The sequence below is a fragment of the Notamacropus eugenii genome, chromosome 5, assembly GCF_028372415.1.
Source record: "Notamacropus eugenii isolate mMacEug1 chromosome 5, mMacEug1.pri_v2, whole genome shotgun sequence".
In the NCBI taxonomy this organism is placed as follows: Eukaryota; Metazoa; Chordata; class Mammalia; order Diprotodontia; family Macropodidae; genus Notamacropus; species Notamacropus eugenii.
Window position 1 is genome coordinate 83,204,046 of NC_092876.1, and position 22,411 is coordinate 83,226,456.

The 22,411-nt window shown below is 43.9% G+C and overlaps 1 protein-coding gene across 1 annotated transcript; it reads left to right on the top strand.

The window, feature by feature from the left end:
* Positions 1-9,691: 9,691 nt before the first annotated feature.
* MRPS15 (mitochondrial ribosomal protein S15) lies at positions 9,692-21,002 on the top strand. Its single transcript, XM_072610022.1, has 8 exons — positions 9,692-9,974; positions 10,290-10,340; positions 10,736-10,820; positions 11,401-11,449; positions 13,253-13,337; positions 18,722-18,780; positions 20,102-20,293; positions 20,834-21,002. Exons 1-8 carry the CDS (start codon positions 9,860-9,862, stop codon positions 20,936-20,938), a joined length of 741 nt encoding a protein of 246 aa, XP_072466123.1. The 5' UTR covers positions 9,692-9,859; the 3' UTR covers positions 20,939-21,002.
* Positions 21,003-22,411: the final 1,409 nt, after the last annotated feature.

The following is a 22,411-nucleotide window of genomic DNA, read 5'->3' on the forward strand; positions in this document are numbered from 1 at the left end:
TAATGCCAGAAGGATTAGACTCAGAATATGGGACTTGGAAAGAAATCATTTCCCATGGCTTCAGTGATCACGTCTGTCCAAATGACTCTGTAATCATCAGCTCCAGCCCCAATCTCCTCCCTGAATTCTAACTTCAGGATATAAAAGTAGAACAAAGAGCACCAGATTTAGAGTCAAGAGATATGCCTTCAAATTCAGTCAATAAGTATTTATTAAATAAATGCCTACTATGTGCCAGGCACTATGCTAAGTTCTGAGGACCCCCCCCCCAAAAAAAGCAAAAGAAAGTCCTTGTCCTCAAGGAGCTTACAATATAATGAAAATCTAAGTAACCCAAGGTGAGCCATTGAACTTCACCAGGCTTCAGATTCCTCATCTATAAAATGAGCTAGTTGTATTAAGGGATCACTAAGGCCGTTCCAGCTCTGCATCTACGATCCCACTACCTCTAGCTGTGAATACAATCCAACCATGTGCTGGGTCTCTCCACTCAGCTCTCTACTCAAATTCAGCATTTCCAGAACTGAAATTATTCTCTCTCCCCACCCATACCTGCCTCTCCTCTAAACTGTTCTGTTTCTATTGATGCCCCTAGGTCTCCACCACCTATGTTTGAAACCCTGAAATTTTCTTTGAGTCCTCCCTCTACACCCCATCCAATTAGCTGCCAAGTCTTACTAAGTCTGCCTCCACAACATCTTTCCCATTTGTCCATTCACATTCCCATTGTCACCACTCTAGCTCAGGCCCCCAGCAACTCATAATCTAGATTATTGTCATACTTCTTCATTGACCTCTCTACCTTCAGTCTTGAGGCCTTGAAATGGATAGAGGGCCAGGCCTAGAGTCAGGAAGACTCATTTCCCTGTGTTCAAGTGCAGCCTCTGACATTTACCAGCTGTATGACACAAGGCAATTCACTTAACCCTGTTTGCTTCAGTTCCTCCTCTATAAAATGAGCTAGAGAAAGAAATGACAAACCACCATCTTTGCCAAGAAAACCTCAAGTCGAGTCACAAAGAGTCAAATGCAACTGAAACAGCTGGACCATAACAACAACCTTCAGTCTATTTCTTCTGCAATCTATTCTTCTATTTAGTTAAATAATTTTTCTAATGTAGTAGTCAGACACTATGCTGCCTTCCTACAAAACCTTCCTATTGCCTCTAGGATAAAAATGCAAAACTCCTTAACCTGTCATACTCTGACACCAATTTGCCTTTCCAGCATTACTTTACTTTAATCCCACTACCAGGCCAACTGGAATATTCTGAAAACATTGTGAAGAATGTTTCTGGACTCTATGCATTCAGAGTCCATTCCCTGTTCTAGAATGCATGCCTTCCTCATCCCTACCTATCGATCTTTCTCTTCCTTCAGGACTCGGCTGAGGTTGATTTATTTATTTATTTATTCTTTCTTTTCTATTTAAAGGGGGATCCCCTGACTACTTCTTAAAGGGACCTATTAACTGAATGGGCATTACCTCACTTTAAGTGAGTACCTGAAAAGGCCTTAACCTAAAACACCAAGGTCTCCCATTGCATCCTGTGCTGTCTCCAGTCATCCTGATGAATATCTGGTTACTGAATCCAGATGGCTCAGGAGGAGACAATGAGGCAGTGATCTTGCACAGCCCTCCCTCACTCAAAACAAAGTCAAGCGCAAATCATGTCATCATTTCTCTGATGTCATGGTTCTCTTTAAAAATGAAGGATGAACACAACAAGATAGCATCTCCTCCACGAAGCCCATCTTCCCAAGTGAAAGTTTTCCAAATTTTCCTAGAGACCAGGGAAAAACTAAGATGACAGGGTGATAAGAAACAGTATAGTAAGTTCTTCTCTACATACTTTTCCTGATATATCTAAAAAAGATTGAATCTTGATGTGGAAATACACTATAAGTCACAATGAGTCCTTTGTCCAGCCCAATTTGTCATAAGGAGACTGACAGGGAGGTCTTTGGACACTGGAGATGGGTAGAGCCAGGAGCACATTGCTTAGAGCATTCCATGAAAGCAACTGTGCACAAAGGAAGGAGAAGTTCTCCAACCCATGCAGGAAACCCCCAGACTCACACCAGGGTACCACCAGACACCCAGAAGGGCACTACAACGGGGACATGTGCCAACTGGTCAATCTCCAGTCTCACAACCCAGATCCAAGGTAAATGAGAAGTTGACCCACAGAAGCAGGACAATGGCTTCCCCAGTAAGGAGGGCCTGGGTTATGTACAGAGAAAGGAACAAGTTTGGAAGTCAGCAATACCAGACAAAATAGTTCATACATCAGGTGCAAAGCAGAGTTCACTTCCAACATCTAGCCTACCTGCAGAGGAATAATCAAAACAAAACCTGACCAAAGGGGAGCCTACAGTTCTATCATTCTGAGCCAACAGAGCTTTCCAATTGGCCGATCAGGGTGGAATCCTGCAGCATTTACTCTTGCTCATAACCAAACCAAGGCCAGGAACTCACAGAGCACAGACCAGTAGGGCAACAATCAAACTCTGCCCTGGATCAGACCCCTTTGGGAACACTGATAACTGGCAGATCCTCAGCCTGTTCCTGTTATTATTTGAAATAATACAACACTCAAAACCCCAAGAAAGAAGCATCAACAGAACCAGCCCAGACCTTCACTCCCAAAGTGCCACAGAGTCCAGTCCTAACATCAAGACTAGTCAGAAAGTTGTCTGGAAGAATGAGTTAACAGAAAAAGAATCCCACCATAATGAAAATGATGAAAATGAACTGTTATAGTGGCAGAGACACTCAAGACACAATTGTAAAAGAAGAGAATGACTCCCAAACATCTTGCTTCAGAAAAGCATTGCTTCAGAAAAAAAACACAGCTTGGGCATAAACTCAACTAGAATTCCTGGAAGAGCTGAAACAAGAGTCTAAAAAAAGATATTTTAAATATTTTTATAAATAGAATGAGCACTTGAAGAAAAATTGGGAAAAGAAATGAGAGCTGTGGAAGAAAGAATGGAAAGGGGAATGAAGAGCTTGGCACAAGAGGTACAAAACCTTGCCCAAGCAACAAGCTCCCTGAAAATTTAAACAGACCAAATAGAGGCCAATAACTCCATGAAGCAACAAGAAATATTAAAAATAAAGTCAAAAGGCTGGGAAAAAATAGGAGAAAATATACTTTATAGCAAAAACCTGGCCTGGGAAACAGACTGAGGAGAAAAAATTAAAAATCATTGGACTATCTGAATAACATGGCAGAAAAAAAAATAAAACCTAGATATCCTAATTCAAGAATCTTTAAAGAAAACTGTCCAGAATTCTTAGAACCAGAGGGTGAAGTGGTAGGAGAGGGGAAGAATCCACTAGTCACCTCCTAAAACAAAAAAAACAACAACAAAATGAAAACTCCCAGAAACATCAGAGCCAAAATCCAGAGCTTCCAGGTTAAAGAAAAAATACTGCAAGCAGCCAGAAAGAAAGAATTCAAGCCCCCGAGGAGCCACAGTCACAATCACATGTGATTTAACAGCCTTTACAAAGGAACAAACAAATTTAAATACAGTATTTCATAAGGCAAAGTATCTGGGTTTACAGCCAAGAAAACTTAGCCAAAAAAAAAAACCCCCCAAAAAAACGGAGTACAGTGCTTGAAGGGGGTGAGGAAAGAGGAGAAATGGACCTTAATGAAATAAAGAAAGTTTGAAGTGCAAACGGAGGAGAGAAGACAAAGGTTAATGTGAGTAAACAATGATAAAGGACTAAATGAGTAAACTGATTACATTCAAATGTGGGGAGATGATACATGTGTCCCTTCTGAGCCCTCTCACTATCAGGGTTCGTAGGGGGAGCCCCATTAGATAAAGCCTGGAAGTAATTCTATTATGTCTTGATGATCTTAAGTATGGAAAGAGAGGGGAAGAGAAATACAGTGGGGGGAAAGGGAAAGAAAGATTAGGAGAAATTATTTCACATAATTAAGGTATACAAGGATACATTTATATAAACAAGGTGGGGATAGCGACTGATACATGAACCTCACTCTCATCTGAATTGGTCAAAAAAAGAAATACACACATGTAACTGGGTACAGAAATACATTTCATTCAACAGTGAAATAGGAGAGAAACAAGAGAAGGAAGGAGGGGAAATTAGGGAGAAATTAAATTAAGGGAGAGATTAATCTTAAGCAAAACAAATTCTAAGGATATACAAAAATATTTGTAGCTATTTTTGATGTGGCAAAGAATTGGAATCTATGAGGGTGCCCATAAATTGCAGAATGAGTAAACAAGTGCTGGTATATAAATGTGGTGGAATGATATTGTGCCGAACTCTTATCAGCAAAATTATCAACCAGGATTCCAGAGGACTAATGATGAAACATGCTACCTACCTGATAGAGAACTAAAGGATTCAGAATGCAGAATGAAAGAAATGTGTTCTAGGATATCAGCACTGTTTGTCTTGATTGACTATACAAAGTAATAGGATTTGTTGTGGGGCTGGGGTTGTGTTGGAAGGGTGACAAAAGCGGATCTTGAGTGATTAAAACAGAAGAAAAAAAATTTTTAACTTGAGAATTCTGATCAACACATTGACCATCCACAATTATTCCTAAGGATTCTTGATGAAACATGCTGCCCACCTCCTGACAAAGAGGTAACAGACGTCAAGTGCAGATTGAGACACTTTTTTAGATATCACCAATGAGAAATTTTGTTTTCCTTGACTATATATGCTTGTAAGAGGGGGAAAAAAATTACAGATTACTTTGTAGGTCCAAGTTACTGTCCCTTTTGTATGAGGACATTTTATTTGTGGAAAAGAAAGAGAAAAAGAATATTTTGTGTGAAACAGAGAAAAGTGATTTGAAGAAACAAATACTGAAGACCTGAGAGAAAACAGCCCCTCAGATGAATATACATGGAGGATCTTTTTGAAAGCAGCTCAGAGTCAGAAGTATTAACCATAGAGATGGCTGCTGCCAATCTGAACACCATTGTTTACAGGATTTTGTCATTTATTTTTGGAAATCGTATCATAAGCAGTTTGGGGACTATGGAACTATTGTGTAATAACTATTTGTGTTATGGCTAACATATGCTAGAGTTAGGTTATTTCACACTGGATAGTGCTGGTTTGAAGCAGAGAGTTGATGGGAGATCAACAGACAAGGCAGGGAAGGGCAGGACAGGGCATGGCTGGACCGAACAGAAGCACAAAATCATCCTCTTTCCTGCCTCATTTAAAAGGTGAAGATCTCAATTCACCCAAAGTATGAACCAAAATGGTGAGAGGGGACCTGTCCTCCCTCTTTTACTCCAGTTCTAAGAAATGATCCTGGGAGTGTTTGTTTCTCTTTTTTGCTGTTTCTCTCCCTCAGTTTCAGGTACTGTAGGAAGCAGGTGATCCCCACTTGCAGGCCAGATGGTATAGCCATCCATCCAGCCCAAACCTGGAAACCCTGAGGGGCCAGAGTACCTAGGACTAGGATACGAGGGGAAGTGTGGACTTGGAACTGGAACTGTGTGCTCCATGGAAATTCAGCTAAGCAGGGAACCTAATCCCCTTTACCTCCCCATAGACCGAGGAAGTGGATTATGCCTCCCATGTGTTGGAGGACTGTTTGTATATTTGTAATTATATCTTTTGAAGTAAAAATTTCTGTGTAAAAGCTAAACACACACACACACACACACACACACACACACAAGAAAGGATATGTGGAGGCAGAGAGCAGCTGAAATGAGAGTTGAGATAATTTAAAGCTTGAACTGACCCCCTCTCTAAACTGAAAATGAGACAGGGTTTACTTCTGAGAGCTGATTGGAAGAGAATTCTGTTGCTGGGAGTTGATTAACGAAAGCAAATTTCCTGGATGTTCCAAGAGCTGGCTGGGCTCAGATGCTATCATCTATAGTTTGAGAACTGACAGACCAAGCAGTCTCTACCGCTGCTTTGCACTGCTCTGGGAGATGATTTGATTAGAGGAGAGCTCTGATGTTGGGAGATGATTGGAGGAAAGCAGAATCCTCTGTGGTTTGAAGAGCTGCTGGACTTGTCTACAAATGGAGAGAAGGGGAAACTCCTAACAGCAGGAATTCTTGATTATTTTCTTATGTCATGGACCCCTTTATTTGTCTGGTGGGGTTCTTCTCAAAACACTGTTTTGTTTTTAATCCTTAACTGAAAGAAATGGTAAATTTCAGTGAGAAGTTACTAAACCTAAAGAGGTCATCTTTTGCCATCCAAATTCAAGATCCCTCCGAAATCTAACCATGAATCCCTTGGGAATCCCTTAACCCGATATTAAAAAAAAAAAAAAAACCCTGACTCATAGGCTTGTTTGAATTGCTCTCTACTATACTACCATCTCTTAGGCAAGTGGGTGGCTCAGAGAATAGAGCACCCAGGGCCTTGAGTCAGGAAGACTTGAGTTCAAATTCAACCACAGTTACTTACTAGCTATATGAAAGGCACTTAACCACTGTCTGCCACAGAGGGTGGGATTTTTAGTTGGGACTTAAAGGAATACTAGGAAGTCAGTAATCAGAGTAGAGAAGGGGGTGCAGTGGATAGAGTGCCTGGCCTGGAGTCAGGAAGACTCATCTTCATGAGTTTAAATCTGACCTCAGACATTTATTAGCTGTGTGACCCTGGGCAAGTCACTTCACCCTGTTTGCCTCATTTTCTTCATCCTTAAAATGATCTGGAGAAGGAAATGACAAACCACTCCAGTATCTTTGCCACAAAACCCCCAAAAAGAGATCGCAAAGAGTCAGGTGTGACTGAACGACAACTACTACCGTCTCTGGATGAAGAGAAAGAAATGTCTCATACTCCAGATTTCAGGTTTAAGAGAACCGCTTGTCATTAAAAGAGTGTGACACTATTTTTGTTTGATTTTTTTAAGTTTAATACAGCTTCAGTGATGAGAGTAACAAAAAAGTGCTTTGTCCAGGAAGGGAATGGAAAGGCCCAGAAGAGGAATGAGCCTACCCAATCAGCAATTCACGATACAAAATATTCCCTAGGGAACATCAAGGCCTGCAGTTCAGTCCTGAGCTTCCCCAGGCACAAGGTTTTCCCTACTGATATGCCTCATTAGCTTTCTGGAAGTTTATGTCTCTTGTCACAAACACACAGACACTGTGTACATTAGCAGGAGAGCGGAGCCTGATTTATGGGTGGACTCTTATGATTGTTTTGATTTGTGATCTGATTTTTATTTATGATTTGATTACTCCTTCTTTTGCCTTCTCTTGAGAAAGTATTATGTTTTGGTTAGTCTTACTTTTTCCTTCTTGTTTAATAAATATTTCATTTCTGAGTCAATGGTGCCCACCAAGAGGTAGGTACTACTGCCTACCATGTAAAAGTTCCACAGGGTTCTGTCCACTGTCTGTATTACATTTCACCTTGCATCTGACTTATTTGTGCACATGGCTTATCACCCTCTTGGACCGTAAGCTCCTTGGGGACAGGGTCTGGGTTAGTTTTTATTTTTGTACACTTAGCATTGTAGACTGAGCCCAGTAGGTGCTTAGCCTACTAATATATTGGCTTATTTAAATGAACTACATTGTGAACTTAGGATAACTTCATAGAATCATTAGACTTAGAGGCGGTAGGGACCATAGAGATCACCCAGTCTAACCCTCTGATTTTACTAAGAGTCAGAAAGATGAAGTGATTGACTAAGATGATACTAGCAGCAACCAGAGCTGGAATTTGAAGAGCCTGAATCATCGGATTCTAGGGCCAGAACCAGGAGAAACCTCAGAGGCAGCCTCATCTTAGGATCAGAGAGAGCCAGAGGCAAAGCCAGACTCCTCCTTCATTTCACAGATAAGGAAACTGAGGCCCTGGGAGTTCAAATGACTGGCTCAAGGACACATAAGTACCATAGGTGGGATTTGAACCCAGACCTTCTGACTCGAGATCCAAGTTTCACTGTATCATTACCCTGCATATACAAGTGATATGACTGACCTACCATCAATAACAAAGGTTTGTCTTAATAGCGGACCCCAACCATCCTCAGCCCTACTGCCTCAACAAACACAAGTCCAACATTTACATCTTGTTTTAGGAGAATTCCCTCTCACACTTATTGAAATCACACTCTCAAGTATCCTGTTTTCATGCATTGGTGCTCTAGTCCACTATAACATCAACAATAAAATAAAAGGCAATATGGGGATCGGGATTTTTTTTAAAAGAGAAGGAAACTAACAGAACAGGAATATATATATATGTATACATATATATTTTTTAAAGCTTAATACATCAGTTGAGATAGTCATTTTGTTTAGGAGTTAGGCAGAGACTGTGAGCCTTTTGCCTTCTCGTTTAATAAATATTCTAAGCTATGACTGGGATAAGACAATGATTTAGAACAGTAGCTGAGAAAAGCAGCAAAACTGAGAACCTGAGAAACAACACGGGAGTGAATGAATTTGTGGCAGTTGAAAAAGGAGTCATGGAAAGAAGACGGAATCAATAAAATATAAACTTACTCCACCACAGAGACTGTTTCCAAGGGATTTGAGAATTGTTTGAAATATGAGACAACATAGGTAACACACTCGTAAACCTTAAAGTACTATAGAAACCCCACAGCAGAGCCAGGCATATGCCAAACATTTAAAAGAGGCTTATTCTTCATTCTGGAAGTCAATTTGTAGTTACGCTAAGAGGGCAACTAAAGAGATTTTACTGATAAACATATACTCCAAGGAGGTCAATATCTAAAATAAAGATTCTGTTCCAAAATATACATAGTAGCATTTTTTTGTGGCAGCAAAGAAATGGAAACAAAGTATATGTCCATCAGTTACATTCATGAAACAATGAATGTTGAACACAGAGAAGTCTGAGAAAGACATGTATAAACCAATCCATACAAGGTGAAGTAAGTAGAACCCAGAAAACAATATACCAAGTACCTACAGCTACCTAGGTGGAACAAGGAAACTGAATGCTGTGAGCTTATAATGACTAAATCTGGCCCCAAAGATGAGATAAGAGAATTCACCTCCCTCCATTCTTTGCAGAGGTAAGGGAAGGAGAGGAGACTAACATTCAACTTAGCTCATTGGTTGGTTAGTTTTTCTGTTTTGATGATGATCCAGAAGGAGGGTATTCAGGGTATACTGGGATGTAAAAAAAAAAAAAAGATGTCCATCTAAAATGTTTTTAAATGCTTGTTGAATGAATGCCCAGGTTAGAAATTCCTCCAGAATCACAGAATGTCAGCGGTAAAAGAATCCTCTTTCCTTCTCTTGCTATTCTCCAATTTATCCAGCGTATGGGTTTTTATTCGGGGGTTATCTATTAGAGTGTGAGTTCTTTGAGGGCAGGGGCCATAGTGCCTGGCACAGAGTGGGCGCTTAATTAATGTTTATTCACTGACTCACCGATGAGGGAAACTGAGGCCCGGATTGGGGAATAAAGCCCAAAGTCCAGGCTGGACCGAGGCTCCTGCCTCGAAGGTCAAGGGGCCTTTCGCAGCACCAGGCATCGATGATGATGATGGTGGTGGTGGTGATGGTGATGATGGTGATGGTGGTGGTAGTGGCGGTAATAATGATGGCTAATATTTACATAGCACTTCGGGGTTTGCATTTAGATGCAGCGCAGGTTTGGAAGAGAATTGAAGAACGATAGGAGTCCACTCCCTAACACTCTTTGAAGCAAGCCCCCGAAGTTGCATCGATGCGCTCGACCATCCTCTGCTCCTGCCCGCAGACGCGCTCGATTGGCTGAGCCTGAGCCAAAGATGGCTGCGCCCATGTGAGTCGTCCGTTCGCTCTCCGGCGTTCGGCGGCGAGGCCCGAGGCCAGGCCGGAAAGCAGCGCGGAGGCCGCGGGGCCCAAGATGTTCAGGGCGGCGCGGAGGGCGCTCCTGTGGGGCCGAGCTCAGGCCCCGGCCCTGGCCTGCGGGCCGACAGCAAGAGCAGCCGCGGGGCCTCCGTGCACCCTGAGATCTCCCGGTGAGGGGGAGGGCGGGGCGAAATCCGGCGGCGAGAGCGAAGCCTGAGAGAAAGCGGGCGGCGGGGACTGAAAGGATGGGGGAGGGCAGGGGTGGGAGAAACGGAGCGGGCGCGCGGAGCACGGAAAGAAACCGGGCGGCGGGGCCCGAGAATAAGACGGGAGACCCGGCGGAGAGGTCAGGGAGAGAAAACAGGCTGTGAAAACGGGCCAGGGAAGAGGGTGGGCAGCGGGGTCAGCCAGGAGGGGGGAGGGGCCGGGGTCCCGCAGTCCGGGCTTTGAGGCCACCTCCAATCCCCCGCCCGTTCACTTTCTAGGAAACGGCCCCCTCCTCCAGGCAGCCCGAGCCTACGCAGACAAGAAGCCAGGTAGGTGAGCTGGGCCCCTGCCCGGCGTGTGTCCGGGGCTGAATGGGAAGAGCCCCCACCCTGAGGCCTTAAGGGTGGGACTCCGTGTCCCCATCGTGGGACCCACGCAGACGGAGGCTGTCATACCTTTCTTTGTGGCCCCCACCTACGGTGCCCAGGGCCGGGCACTGAGTAGGTATGAATGATTTAATGATAGGAAGCCCTGAAAGGAGCCTTAGATCCCCCCTGCTTCCCCCCTGTTTTGCACATGAATAAGCTAAGACTCTAAGAGACTAAGTCACTTGCCCAATCTTTTATCCCTTTATCCCCCAAGTGCCCCTGGGGTCTGTCGGGGTTCACTGGGGGCGGATGTTGAAGGGTGAGAGCTGCTCTCCTATGGTTTCCTCCTGTGCCAGCTTTAGTCACTCAGCCCAGCCAGATGGATGACCTGCCTTCCTCCATGCTGCTGAAAGAGTATCAAAACGTCCCTGGAATTGATGGGTATGTATGTGTGTCATGGTCTGGAGGCAGAATGGGGGACAAAAGAGATGGAAAAGGCCAGTTTTGAAGAACTGGATCACCGTTATCACAGATGGATCATTCTCATTATTTTTTCTACTAGTTAAGCATAAGAGACTGGTCCCAATTTGGGGAAGTGATTGAATGGGACTAATTGGTGAGGACCCAAGGTAATTAAAGTGATCTGGAGTGATGAAGGTGTAGGCCATTCCCTTTAGTCATTCTCTTAAAATTGTGACAAGTGGGAAAATAAAGATCTGAGGCTTGAGGTGTGTTGAGATGATCTTTCCTATATTCTGGTTATTATTGAAGTCCTGCCTCCCCTGTGACAGGGCAGCCTCATATTCTTACTGTCATCCTAGTAAACAGTCCCCCTAAAAGCATAATCTGTCGTTCTTCTAATTCTTGGAGAGAAGACCTCTCTTTTCCAGAGACTTTATTGATCTACTTGGGAAAAAGACTCTAGATTACCATGATTTTCCAGACTAACCTGAAATATGGGGCTCCCACCACCACCACCACACCCACTCCAAAGTTATTTACCATTGTGGTCTCCCTCTAGGGTCGATGATGTTGTGAGAAGACTTTTGTCTCTGGAAATGGCCAACCAGGTGAGTGTCTTCTTCCCTTCACTGAGCACTTTTTTCCCTCTACCATCTTCCTTATCAGTACCCATCTGTGGCTCATTATCAGAATGGGGTGTGCTATGGAGTCTGCTATGTTTTCTCCCTGGTGTTTATTTCCAATGAAATAAATCCTCGAGTTCTGTAAAACTTGGATTCAGTCAAAAGGCCATACCCAAGGACCTAGAGGGCCACATGTGGCCTTGAGGCCACAGGTTCCCTCCCATGAGGCTAAATTCAGACGTAGATATGTTGCACACCAAGGGTAGTTTACCGTAGTACTATTGGCACCACTAAACATAATTATTAAAATGAGTCTCTGGGTACATTTGCAAGAGGAGGTGGCTAGAGGATCGCTTTGGCCTCACAAAGCCTGGGTTCTAATCCTGACCGTGCCTCTTTCTTTGTGACGTTGGACAAGTCATAGTTATCTGGGCCTCTGTTTCCTGATCTATAAATCAAGGAGAAAAGGTTCATAGGTCATAGATTTAGAGCTGAAGGGGCCTTTACAGATCAGGTAGTCCAACCCTTGTACAAAGGAGGAAATTGAATTCTGAGAAGTACAGTGACCTTCTTATATGTGTGTTCATCCTTCGTTGCCGAAGAAGATCATGCCATCAGAGAGATAATGACAGGACTTGTACTTGACTTTGTTTTGAGTGAGGGAGGGCTGTGCAGGTCACCAGCCTCACTTCTCCTCCAGAGCCATCTGAATCCAGTGACCAGATATTCAATAGGGTGACTGGAGTTGACCTAGGATGAGGCAATTGGGGTTAAGTGATTTGCCCAAGGTCACACAGCTAGTGAGTATCAAGTGTCTGAGGTGAGATTTGAACTCAGGTCCTCCTAACTCCTGCTCTGGTGCTCTATCCACTGCACCACCTAGCTGCCCACGTGCTTACAGTCACATACTAAGTGGCAGAGCCAGGATTCTGACTCCAAAATCAGTGTTCTCAATACTGTATCACACTGCCACCCCAGTCACTGTCACAGGGCTGTGAGAGATAAATGAGACCACAGGCATAAAGCACTTCATGTATACTGCAAAACCCTATATAAAATGGCAGCTGATTTATAATTATAAGTAATGGGAGGAAGCACAGGTCCTTGCTTCTGATGATGGGAATGGTACCCATCTCGCTTTGCCTTTTGTCCCCAGTGTGATGTTAGGCTCATGTTCACCGACCTTCCACACATCTGTTTATTAGGAGTCAACCTCAAACCCAGTTCTTCTTGGTTCCAAGGCCAACTAATTTACCCACTACACCATGCTGCCTCTGATAGATACTGATTTTGTAACCTTCAAATCACCTTAACCTCTCAATGCCCTAGGTCAGAGGTGTCAAACTCGCAGCACAACTGATTACAGCCAGAACTAGATCAAAATGTAATTTGAAAATAAATACAATAAAACACATTTACATTTTTAAATGAAGACATTATGCATCCCACAAACATCTTTATGTACATTTAGTGGCCTCCATTTCTATTTGAACTTGAGACCACTGCTCTAGGTAACTCTTAAGACTCTGAGTTTTAGAGAAGGTGCTCTCGGAAGCTCCCAGTCTCCTTCCTTCTGTACTCTGGTTGCTATTTACTGAGCTCCCTTGTCATCAGTCCCTGGAGTCACCTCCTGGGAGCAGTGGTGTGACCATTTCCAAGACAACCCTTAGAGTAGGTACCAGTGTCCCAAGAAGTTTGAGAATGTGGGGAGAGGGTGGTGGAGTATGTTTTGAGGATGAAGGGGCTCAGACTATACAGAAGAACCTTTTTGGTTTGTTCCCCCATCAGAAGGAGAAAATGAAGATAAAGACAGAGCAGTTGCTAAACCAGATCACCTTAAACCCAGAAGATACTACATCCCTGGAAGCTCGAGGTTGGTCCAAGGGTGAATGGAGGGTGGGGAGGAGGGGGAATGATCTGCCTCCCAACACATATTTTAAGGCCCTATTCAGCTCAAATGGCTATGGGAGCTGAAATCTTGCTTGGGCAAGGAAGAAAGAGAGTGATCAAGAAAAATGAAATTATCTTCTGTACCTAAAACTCTACTGTAACAAATTAGCCTTGGGTGCCATGGGTGTCCCCATTGCTTACCTGATGAAAGGGTCACAAAGACCCTGAGGGTTCAAAGAAACAATCTTTTTATTCTTATTCCAATACCCTCTGGTCGAAGCTGTTATCTGACTGATTAAAAAGCAATTGAGTAAGATAAAAATCCTTGACCAGAAAGTTAAAAGCTTTCTGCCAGGATGTTGTCAGAATCCTGTAAACTAGTCTTTTTGCTCTTCCTGCCTAGAGGGCTCACAGCTAGGTCCTAGATCTGTAGTCCTAGGGTAAGGGTTATCCACATTGCCCCGGTTCTTCCCCTACCTCCTCCTTTCCTTGGGAATCTCTTCAACTCCCATGGATTCAATTACCATCTATTTATCCAGCCCTAACCTTTCTCCTGACCTCCAGTCTCACTTCTCCAGCTGCCTACCAGACATCTAGAGCTGTATGTCACATAGAAACTCAAAGCCCTCCCTCTTCAAAACTTGTTATGGTAGAAGGCACCACTGTCTTTCCAGTCACCCAGGCTTTTCCCCTCCACCCCTTACCCCCATATCTTTGTTTCCAAGGCTAGTCAGTTTTACCTTTTTGACATTCCCAGAACCCGATCCTGTGTCTCTCTATTATTGCCACTACCATGGTGAAGGCCCTCATCACTAAACACTTGGGCTATTTCAGTGAGCTAGAGCTGGGGTGGGGACTCTCCTTGCCTCAAGTCTCTCAACTCCACTTCAGTACATCCTCTCCTCAGATGCCAAAGTGATCTTCCTAAAGGATAGATCTGACCGTCTCACCCTATTTACTCAGTCAATTCTAGTCACTCTCTTACCTCCAGAATAATTATAAAATCCTCTATTTAGCCTTTAAAGCTCTTCATAACCTGCCCCCACCACCAACAGTCTCACCGTCACCTTTTCCCTCTTTTACTTCACTCCCCTCCACATGGTCCATGATCCAGTGGCACTGGCTTCCTTGCTGTTCCTCCTGCACCATTCTCCCATCATCTGTGTTTCTGCTGACTGCCCCATACCTGGAACACTTCCTCTCGTCACATTCTGGCTCCTCTGGCTTCCTTCAGTTTCAGCTAAAAGCTCACTTTCTGCAAGAAGCCTTTCCCCATCCCTCCTACCGCTAGTGCTTTCTCTCTAAGATTACCTTCCATTTACACTTTCTGTATCTTGTTATAAGGTGTATTTGCATGCTTTCTCCCCCATTAGAATACAAGCACCTTGAGCACAGGGACTATTTTAGCCTTTGTCTCCCTGCTACCTGACAGTTGGTAGGCATTAATAATAATTATTATTATTTATGTATAATAAATTTATAATTAAAAATAATTAATAAATGATTGTGGATTGACTGGACTGCAGCTGTTCCTGCTGCTGTTTTGACAGCATGAGAGGGATGGGAGTTAACCTCCCCCAGTTCCACCAGTATCCTTGCCAGCAAGTGCTCAGTTATGCTGGAGCAGTTATCCTCCCGAAGCCTTGTCACAGAGTTAGAGAATTTGAGAGTTGGAAGAGGTCTCAGCGGGAATCTGAGATTATGTTCGTGACACATGCTCTTCTGGCCTCTGCCTGATCCTTTCTCATGAGGAGAGCCCATTCCCTCCTGAAGCCCCCCATTTCACTTTTCAGACATCTCCAGTTGTTAGAAAACTTTGTATCATATCATCTATAAATGTATACTTTTCAGCTTCTATCCGTTGTTCCATGTTGTGCCCTCTGTGGCCAAAAAGAACAACCCTTACCCCTCCTCCACATGGCAGTCTTTCACAGAACCAAAGGCAGCTACCATATTTATCCCTCTCCACTTCTGCTCCCCCACCCTCCAAGCTCCCTAGTCTTTTCTCTAGGCTAAACCCTAACCCAGGCTAAACACCCTTAATTCCTTCAACCTTTGCTCATATAACATGAACCCAAGGCCCTCAAAATCCTTCATAACTTACCCCTTTCTTGTCTTTCTTGTCATTTTATACCATTCTCCCTAAGATGAATTCTTCCATCCAGTGAGACTGGCCTCCTGGCTTCTAACTCTCCTCTCCCAGGCATTTTCTCTGGCTGACCCCCATGCCCAGAATGTTCTTTCTCCTCTGCTCAGTCTACTGACTTCCTGACTTCTTTTATGTCCCAAATAAAATACGCCCCTCTACAGAAAGCCTCCCCTAACCCATCTCAGTCCCAGTGCCTTCTCTCTGTTAATCATGTCCTATTTGTCCAGATTACTTTGTTTGCAGGTTGTCTCCCTCATTAGATTGTGAGCTCCTCAGGGCAAGGACTGGCTTTTGCCTCTTTTCATATCCCCAAACTTTAACACAATGCCTGACACATAGTACATTCTTAATAAATATTGATTGGCTGGTTAATTGCTTGGTTGGTTGCCCTTTTCTGTACACTCCAGCTTATCATTGTCATTCCTAAACTCTGACATCCAGAACTGAATTGAACAGTACACCAGGTGTGACCTAAGACCAAGGACAGCGAAACTACGGTCTGTCCTGTGGTCAGTGCTGCTGATAGGCTAAGGCTTATTAGTAATGGGTTTGGGATCTAGTTAGTTTCTCAGTAAGAAGCACCCCAGCTCTCTGTCCATTCTGACATATTTTTCTCTGAGTCAGGTGAGGCAGGAATAGGAGAGAATGGGTAATATTTGGGGTCTTTTGTCTTATTCAGTTGAGCCAGGAACCAAACAGCTTTGAGAACTGCTACCCATCTCAGCTCTTCTATTTACTACGTTTGATATGACCTTAAGCAAGGTCATATCTTCTCTAGACTATAGTGTATCTTCTCTAGACTGTAGTCGCCAGGTCTGTAAAGGATAGTGATCTCCAAGGCACCTTGAAGCTATTGGTCTTTGCTCTATGTTCCAAAGTTCCTCCCAGGTCTTACTCTTTGTTCTTATTTCTTTATAACAGCTCTGACTTCCATGTTCTAAGGCCTCTCCTGGTCCTGAAATTCTATGTTCTAAGGCCTCTTACAGCTCTGATTTCTGTGTTCTAAAGCCCCTCACAACTCTGTCTTCTATGTTCTAAAGCCCCTTCCAGCTCTGATTTCTGTGTCCTAAGGCCCCTCTTAGCTTTGACATTCTGTGTTCTAAGGCCCCTCCTAGCTCTGACTTCATGGTCTAAAGCCTCTCCCAGTTATGACTTCTATGTTCTAAGGCCTCTCCTGGTCCTGAAATTCTATGTTCTAAGGGCTCTGCCAGCTCTAACATTTCTGTGTTTTAAGGTTCCTTCCAACTTGTATTTCATTCTGTGACTGTTTAACTCCCCTCCCCTCTTTGGGCACAGTCTGCTATAAAATTAGGAATTGGACTCGTGTCTGTAAGGTGTTTTCCAGTTCTGTCATGCCACCATCCAGGTTCTCGTCCCCTCACCCACCCTGGCTTACTCCCACCTTCTACCTGGGTGTCCAGCTGTTCATTATAATTTCCTTTTCACTCGTGTAACCCAAACTATTACTTCCTCTCCTACCCTTTGACCAGTTTCTGTTTACTAGATGATGAGTTTCTAAGTATCAAAGAGACCCATATGAAAAGTTTGGAGGGCCTGCTTACAGAGCTTTCTCACCCTGTTTGAGGAAGGTACCCTCAGCTTCCATACCCACTAATAATTCTGTCTGTCCAGTCTGAGCATCCCTCAGATAGCAGGAAAGCCACAGCACTGCCTGTCCTGCCTTCCCCTACTTTGTTACTAAAGCACAACTCTCAGGACTGATAGTAAAATGTCATTTAATTTAGACGAATATTTTCTCAGTGCACACAATGTACCTGATCTCTCTGTTGTTAATGAGATACCAATAGGATGAGTAATTAATTCCTGCCAAGAACAAAATGCAGTTATTAATTCAGTCAGGAACCCTAATCCATGGACCACCTGGCAGATGCTTCTTAGCCATGTTTTGAGAACCTTGCTTTAAGGGAGCTGGTCCTTAAGCCAGTCCTACCCCCAGCCTCTTTCCACCCAATCAGAGCTAAGTTCAGCTCTAGTTCTGAAAAGGTGGTATATCATGAGTAAGTCTTGAGAGAGACCTATTAGTCAATGGTTTCTCTGCAAGAAACCATTGCAGCTCTCTCAGAACTGCTCTCTCCCATGTCTGCCATGTCTACTTGGTATTGAGGGTTTCTTCTTCTGCTTTTTGTGCCCTGCCTCGGAAATAGTAACATGTACCCACAGAAATGAAGCAAGAATTCAAAGGAAGGATGTGTTGGGGGTACTTCGGGCAGAGTGGGAGCTGACAAGTGAGGAGGAAGCATACACTGTTAGAGCTAGCAAGAGCCTTAGAGATTATCAAGCATCAAAACCCTCCTAGAGAAGCAGGCAGAGAGCCAGAGAAGGAAAGTGATTTCTTTGTCCAAGGTCCTGCCAGATCTCCCATCTGAACCTCAAGCCTAGGTCCCCTGACTCAGGCCAAGCCTGTTTCTGCTGCACCTTACCTGACTTCCCATCCGAAAGGCTCGAAAGGGGCCAAAGACCACCAGGGTTCCCATGGCCATTGGGATTATCAGGGCACTGGCAGCTTGCAAAATATTAGTAATTTATTAGCATTGCAGAGTGACTAGAGAGCAGGCTTTGGTTCATATCTGACCTCTGATACATACTGGCTGCACGGCCATGGCCAGTGCTCCATGCAAACCCCTAAAACTGAAGAGCTGCTGATCACAATTCTCTGGGGGAGTTTCCATGATAGGATTCCATCCTTGCACAGAAGAAGTGGTAGGTGAGGAGGAGGTCAAACTTACATAAGTGAGGTGATGTTTGGGCTTTGATCTGTGAGGTCACCCTCTATCAGTCAGTGAACATTAAATGCCTACTGTGTGCCTGGCTGTGCTGAATGCTAGAGATATAAATAGAGACAAAAGTCAGCCCCTGCCTTTAAGGAGTTTACAGTCTGGTAGGGGAGACAACATGCCACCACAGAGGGAAGACTCTGGCATTAAAAGGGGTTGGGAAAGGCTTCCTGTAGAAAGTGGGATTTGAGTTGGGAATTAAAGGAAGCCAGGGAGGTCAGTACTTAGAGGGGAGGAAGGAGAGCAAAGCCAGAGAGAATACCCAGAGGAGAAAGATGGGGAGTGTCTTGTTCATGGAACAACCTGGAGGCCAGTGTCACTGAATCCAAGAGTACCCATCATGGAGTGAAGTATGAAAAAGATTCTTTGACTCTTGAGTTCTGGCTGTTTGCTGTCCTGACCTTTTGTGTTTTGATATTATAGTTATAAAATTGACAGTCAGGATCCGAAACTATGAAGAACACATGCAGAAGCATCGCAAGGTGAGCTGCCCCCTCCAATCCCCTCTCACCATCCCTTCCCTCCTTCTATCCCTTCCTCCATGGAGAGAGATCTGGCAGCACCTGCAGGATTAAGATCCCACTGGGGGGCAGGAGGGTGGTCTCATAAAACATTTATTGGTGGGGAAAATGTGTTCTTATTTACAACTAAAGTAAACTGGATATAAAATTTTGGATAGCTTGGGTTAATCATAGTTCTTATGCATAAAGAGGCACACCCTTGCTTGCAAATGGGTGTTTCTCCTTGGCATTCAGTAGAATTTTTGCCCAGACTTCAGCCTACATCAGATACTCAGAAATTTACTGAGTTTTCCAATAAACCAAACTAAACGTAATTTAGTGAGAGTGATTATATAATTATCAAACATAGCTTATATTAAATGTCTTTAAAGTGCTACTTAACTATCTGTTAGTTTCTGCTAATTAAGATGACACTAGGTGGCACTAGTTATCAGCACTCTGGCTGTGTGACCACAGGCCAATTATTTAATCTCCCTGAGCTTCATCTTAATCCATAAAATGGAAAGACTAGCTCCTAAAGTGTGTCCCTTCCTACATGTTGAGGATCAGTGCAATAGAATAGGTAATAGGTAATACACTTTGCAAAGCTCTCTCTCAGTACAGCTGTTATGGTTATTCTGTTACTTCTGGGGAGCCCAGACCTTGACTCCAGAGGCCACAGGGTGAAGTAGAAAGTGGTCTGGATTTAGATTCTGGGGACATAGATTGGAATCTGGGCTCTGCTGCTTAACTGGCTAGGTTACCCTGGACAAACCTCAGTTCCTCATCTGTAATAGAAGGGGATAGATTAAATGTCTCTGAGGTCCCATCACCTTTACATCTGTGACCCTGAAAATCTCATTGGCTACAACTCTTGAGTCTCTCTGCCTCTTGAGCATTGAAAACAGTGGGTAGGTCCTTAGCTCTTTTTTGGCTAATACCTGAGCTTGCAGATGAAGAAACTAGAGTCTGCCCATTGGAAACTCATGCATTCAGCCATCCTTTATTAAGTGGCAGGAGATGAACTAGGTATTGGGGATGGAAAGACAAAGCCAGAAATATTCCCTGCCCTTAAGAACCTTACAATCTACTAGAATGGGGAAGGAAACTCGAAGAAACCAGCCCCCACCCTTGCTTTGTAAGGAGGAGCATAAGGCTTGATTGTTAAGTCACATGCAAGATTCCTACATAAAATAATAGCAGCCTGGGTCATGAGACCATCAAGAAAATCATGGTACTCATGGAGCAGCCTTTCCTCATTGCCCTGGACAGTTGACAATTCACTAACTCGGTGGTTCTACAGGACAAGGCTCACAAGCGGCTCCTGCTCATGTCCATTGACCGGAGAAAAAAACTACTCAAAAAACTTCGGCAGACCAACTTTGAGGTGTTTGAGAAGATATGTAAAGAGCTGAGCATCGAGTACACATTTCCCCCTCTGTATTACCGACCCGCCCACCGACGGTGGATGGCTAAGAAGGCATTTTGTATAAAGGTAAGGGTCAGAAGCCACTTTAATTGGGCTGATGTGGAATGGGGTCTAGTAGTACCATGGAATAGCTTTCCTGGGCTTCGATTTAGATGACTTTTTTTATCTTGGCTGTTAAAATAGTGTTTGACCTACCAGAGAGGTGGCAGGTAGCTACCTTGCAGCTAAAAAGGATGGGGCTTCACTCCAGTTAGGGGAAGGCGCTCTATGGAGAAAATCTGAGTTGAGGGAAATTAAGTGTTGTCTTCAAGTATGAGAAGGGTTATCATGTCAGTCAGGGGACAGATTAGACTTTTCTGTTTAGCCTTAGTAAAAAACGGGGGAGTGGGTGTTTGACTTGACCTGTCAGTGGGATGCCCTACCTCAAATGGTAGTAGGAAGTGCTCTGTCACTGGAGACTGAATAATGGTTTGGGTGAGAGGGGATTTCCCTCTTGGGACCTCTTCCTCTTGACAGAACTCATCCAGATTCTGCTTAGACACCCCCATGGATGAGATTTTATTTACCTAGCATTAAAGGACCATTTCTTCCCATTTCCTCCAATAGGTTTTCCAGGAGGCACAGAAGCTGAAGAAGCTAAAGAAGCAAGAAGAAGCACTGAAACGTGAAGGAACAAAGAAGCTGGGGAGTCAGGACTCTGCAGTCTCATAGCCCGGGCTCTGCCAGTCCTGTGGCACTTTTATCCTGTTCAAAAAATAAATGAAGTTAAAACCAAGTGTTCCATATGTCCTGGCTGAATGTGGGGAAGGATAGAGTTGTCAGCCTGAGAAAAGTGAGAGGGACTTCACCAAGTATGGACCTGAGGCCTCTTCTGAGGTGCATACATATGTCTATGAGCGTGCTGGCTCCTAGGAGGCAGGACCATGGCCTAGTTTGGTTTTCTTTTTTTCTCTATTTTTTTTTTAGGATGGTTTGAGTGTTTTAATGAATAATATGATAAGTCATTAGATAGATTAGAACAGTTCCTTTCTAAGGGCAGGGGCACCTTCATCCCAGAAGGCCCAGAGGTATCTTAGAAAGAGCACCAGATTTAAGCTGGCTCTAGGTTTTCCATCCCAGTTCTATACTTGCAGGCTGGGTGAACTTGAGCAAATCCCTTCCATCCTCTGAGCTTTGATTCCTTCATCTGTAAAATGAAGGGGTTAGAGGGGGTGGTTTCAGGTCCCTTCCACCATCCTGTGATTATAGTTTCAAGGACTACAAGCTGAAAGTTACATTTCAGCTTAACAAATACTAATTAATGCTGTGTGTACTCCAGCCCTGGCCAGCCCACTCACGCTGATTTGTCGTTGACCATCAATGAACAAAACATTATATCCACTGTGTAGGATGCCAACAAGAGTTGAGGGGAAGAGGGGAATCCATGTGCAAAGAGAAGGCATAGCCTCTGCCCATGAGCACCTGACAGTCTAGCCAGAGAGATTAGAAATGCATGAATAAATGACACTAGGACATAAATAAGCAATGGATGAGTGATGGAGACAGTAAATGTAGTTACTGTCCTTGGCAAGGGAAAGTCACTAGGCTGCCATAGTCAGAGAAAGCCATTCCTGTTGGAGAGAACCAGAGCCTGAAAGAAGGGGAAAGGATCAGGCAGTTGAGGAAGAGGATGACCAGCATAAGTGGGAGCCAAGGGTTCTGATGAAATCATGATGTAAAACAGGGCTAAGAGCAAACTGAGGGTCCCAAATGAGGAATTTAAACCTCATCACAGCAATCCCAATTGTACATACATGCATACACATTCATGAATGTGTGAACCTTACCGGGGTTGCGTTAGCAGCTGGTAATCCAGGAAAGGTTTGCAATAGGTGCAATTTATCTAATGACTAATCTATCTAAAGACTTGAACTAAGTCTTGAAAAGAGGCCTCTGATGCTAACTTGGAGGTTTCCCCCTGCGTTCCAGGCATAGGGAAAGCAAATTCAAGAACAATGAGTAGAACAGATACTTTGATAATAAACCATCTGTAGAAAAGAGGAAGGAACCAGGTGAAGAGCTTTAAATGACAAGCCAGACTTTCTCTGGTCCTAAAAGTAATTGGGAACCACTAGACCTTAAACTGTCAGGTTGACATGCACCGAGCCATGCTTTAGGAAAACCACTTTGGCAGTTCAGCAGAGA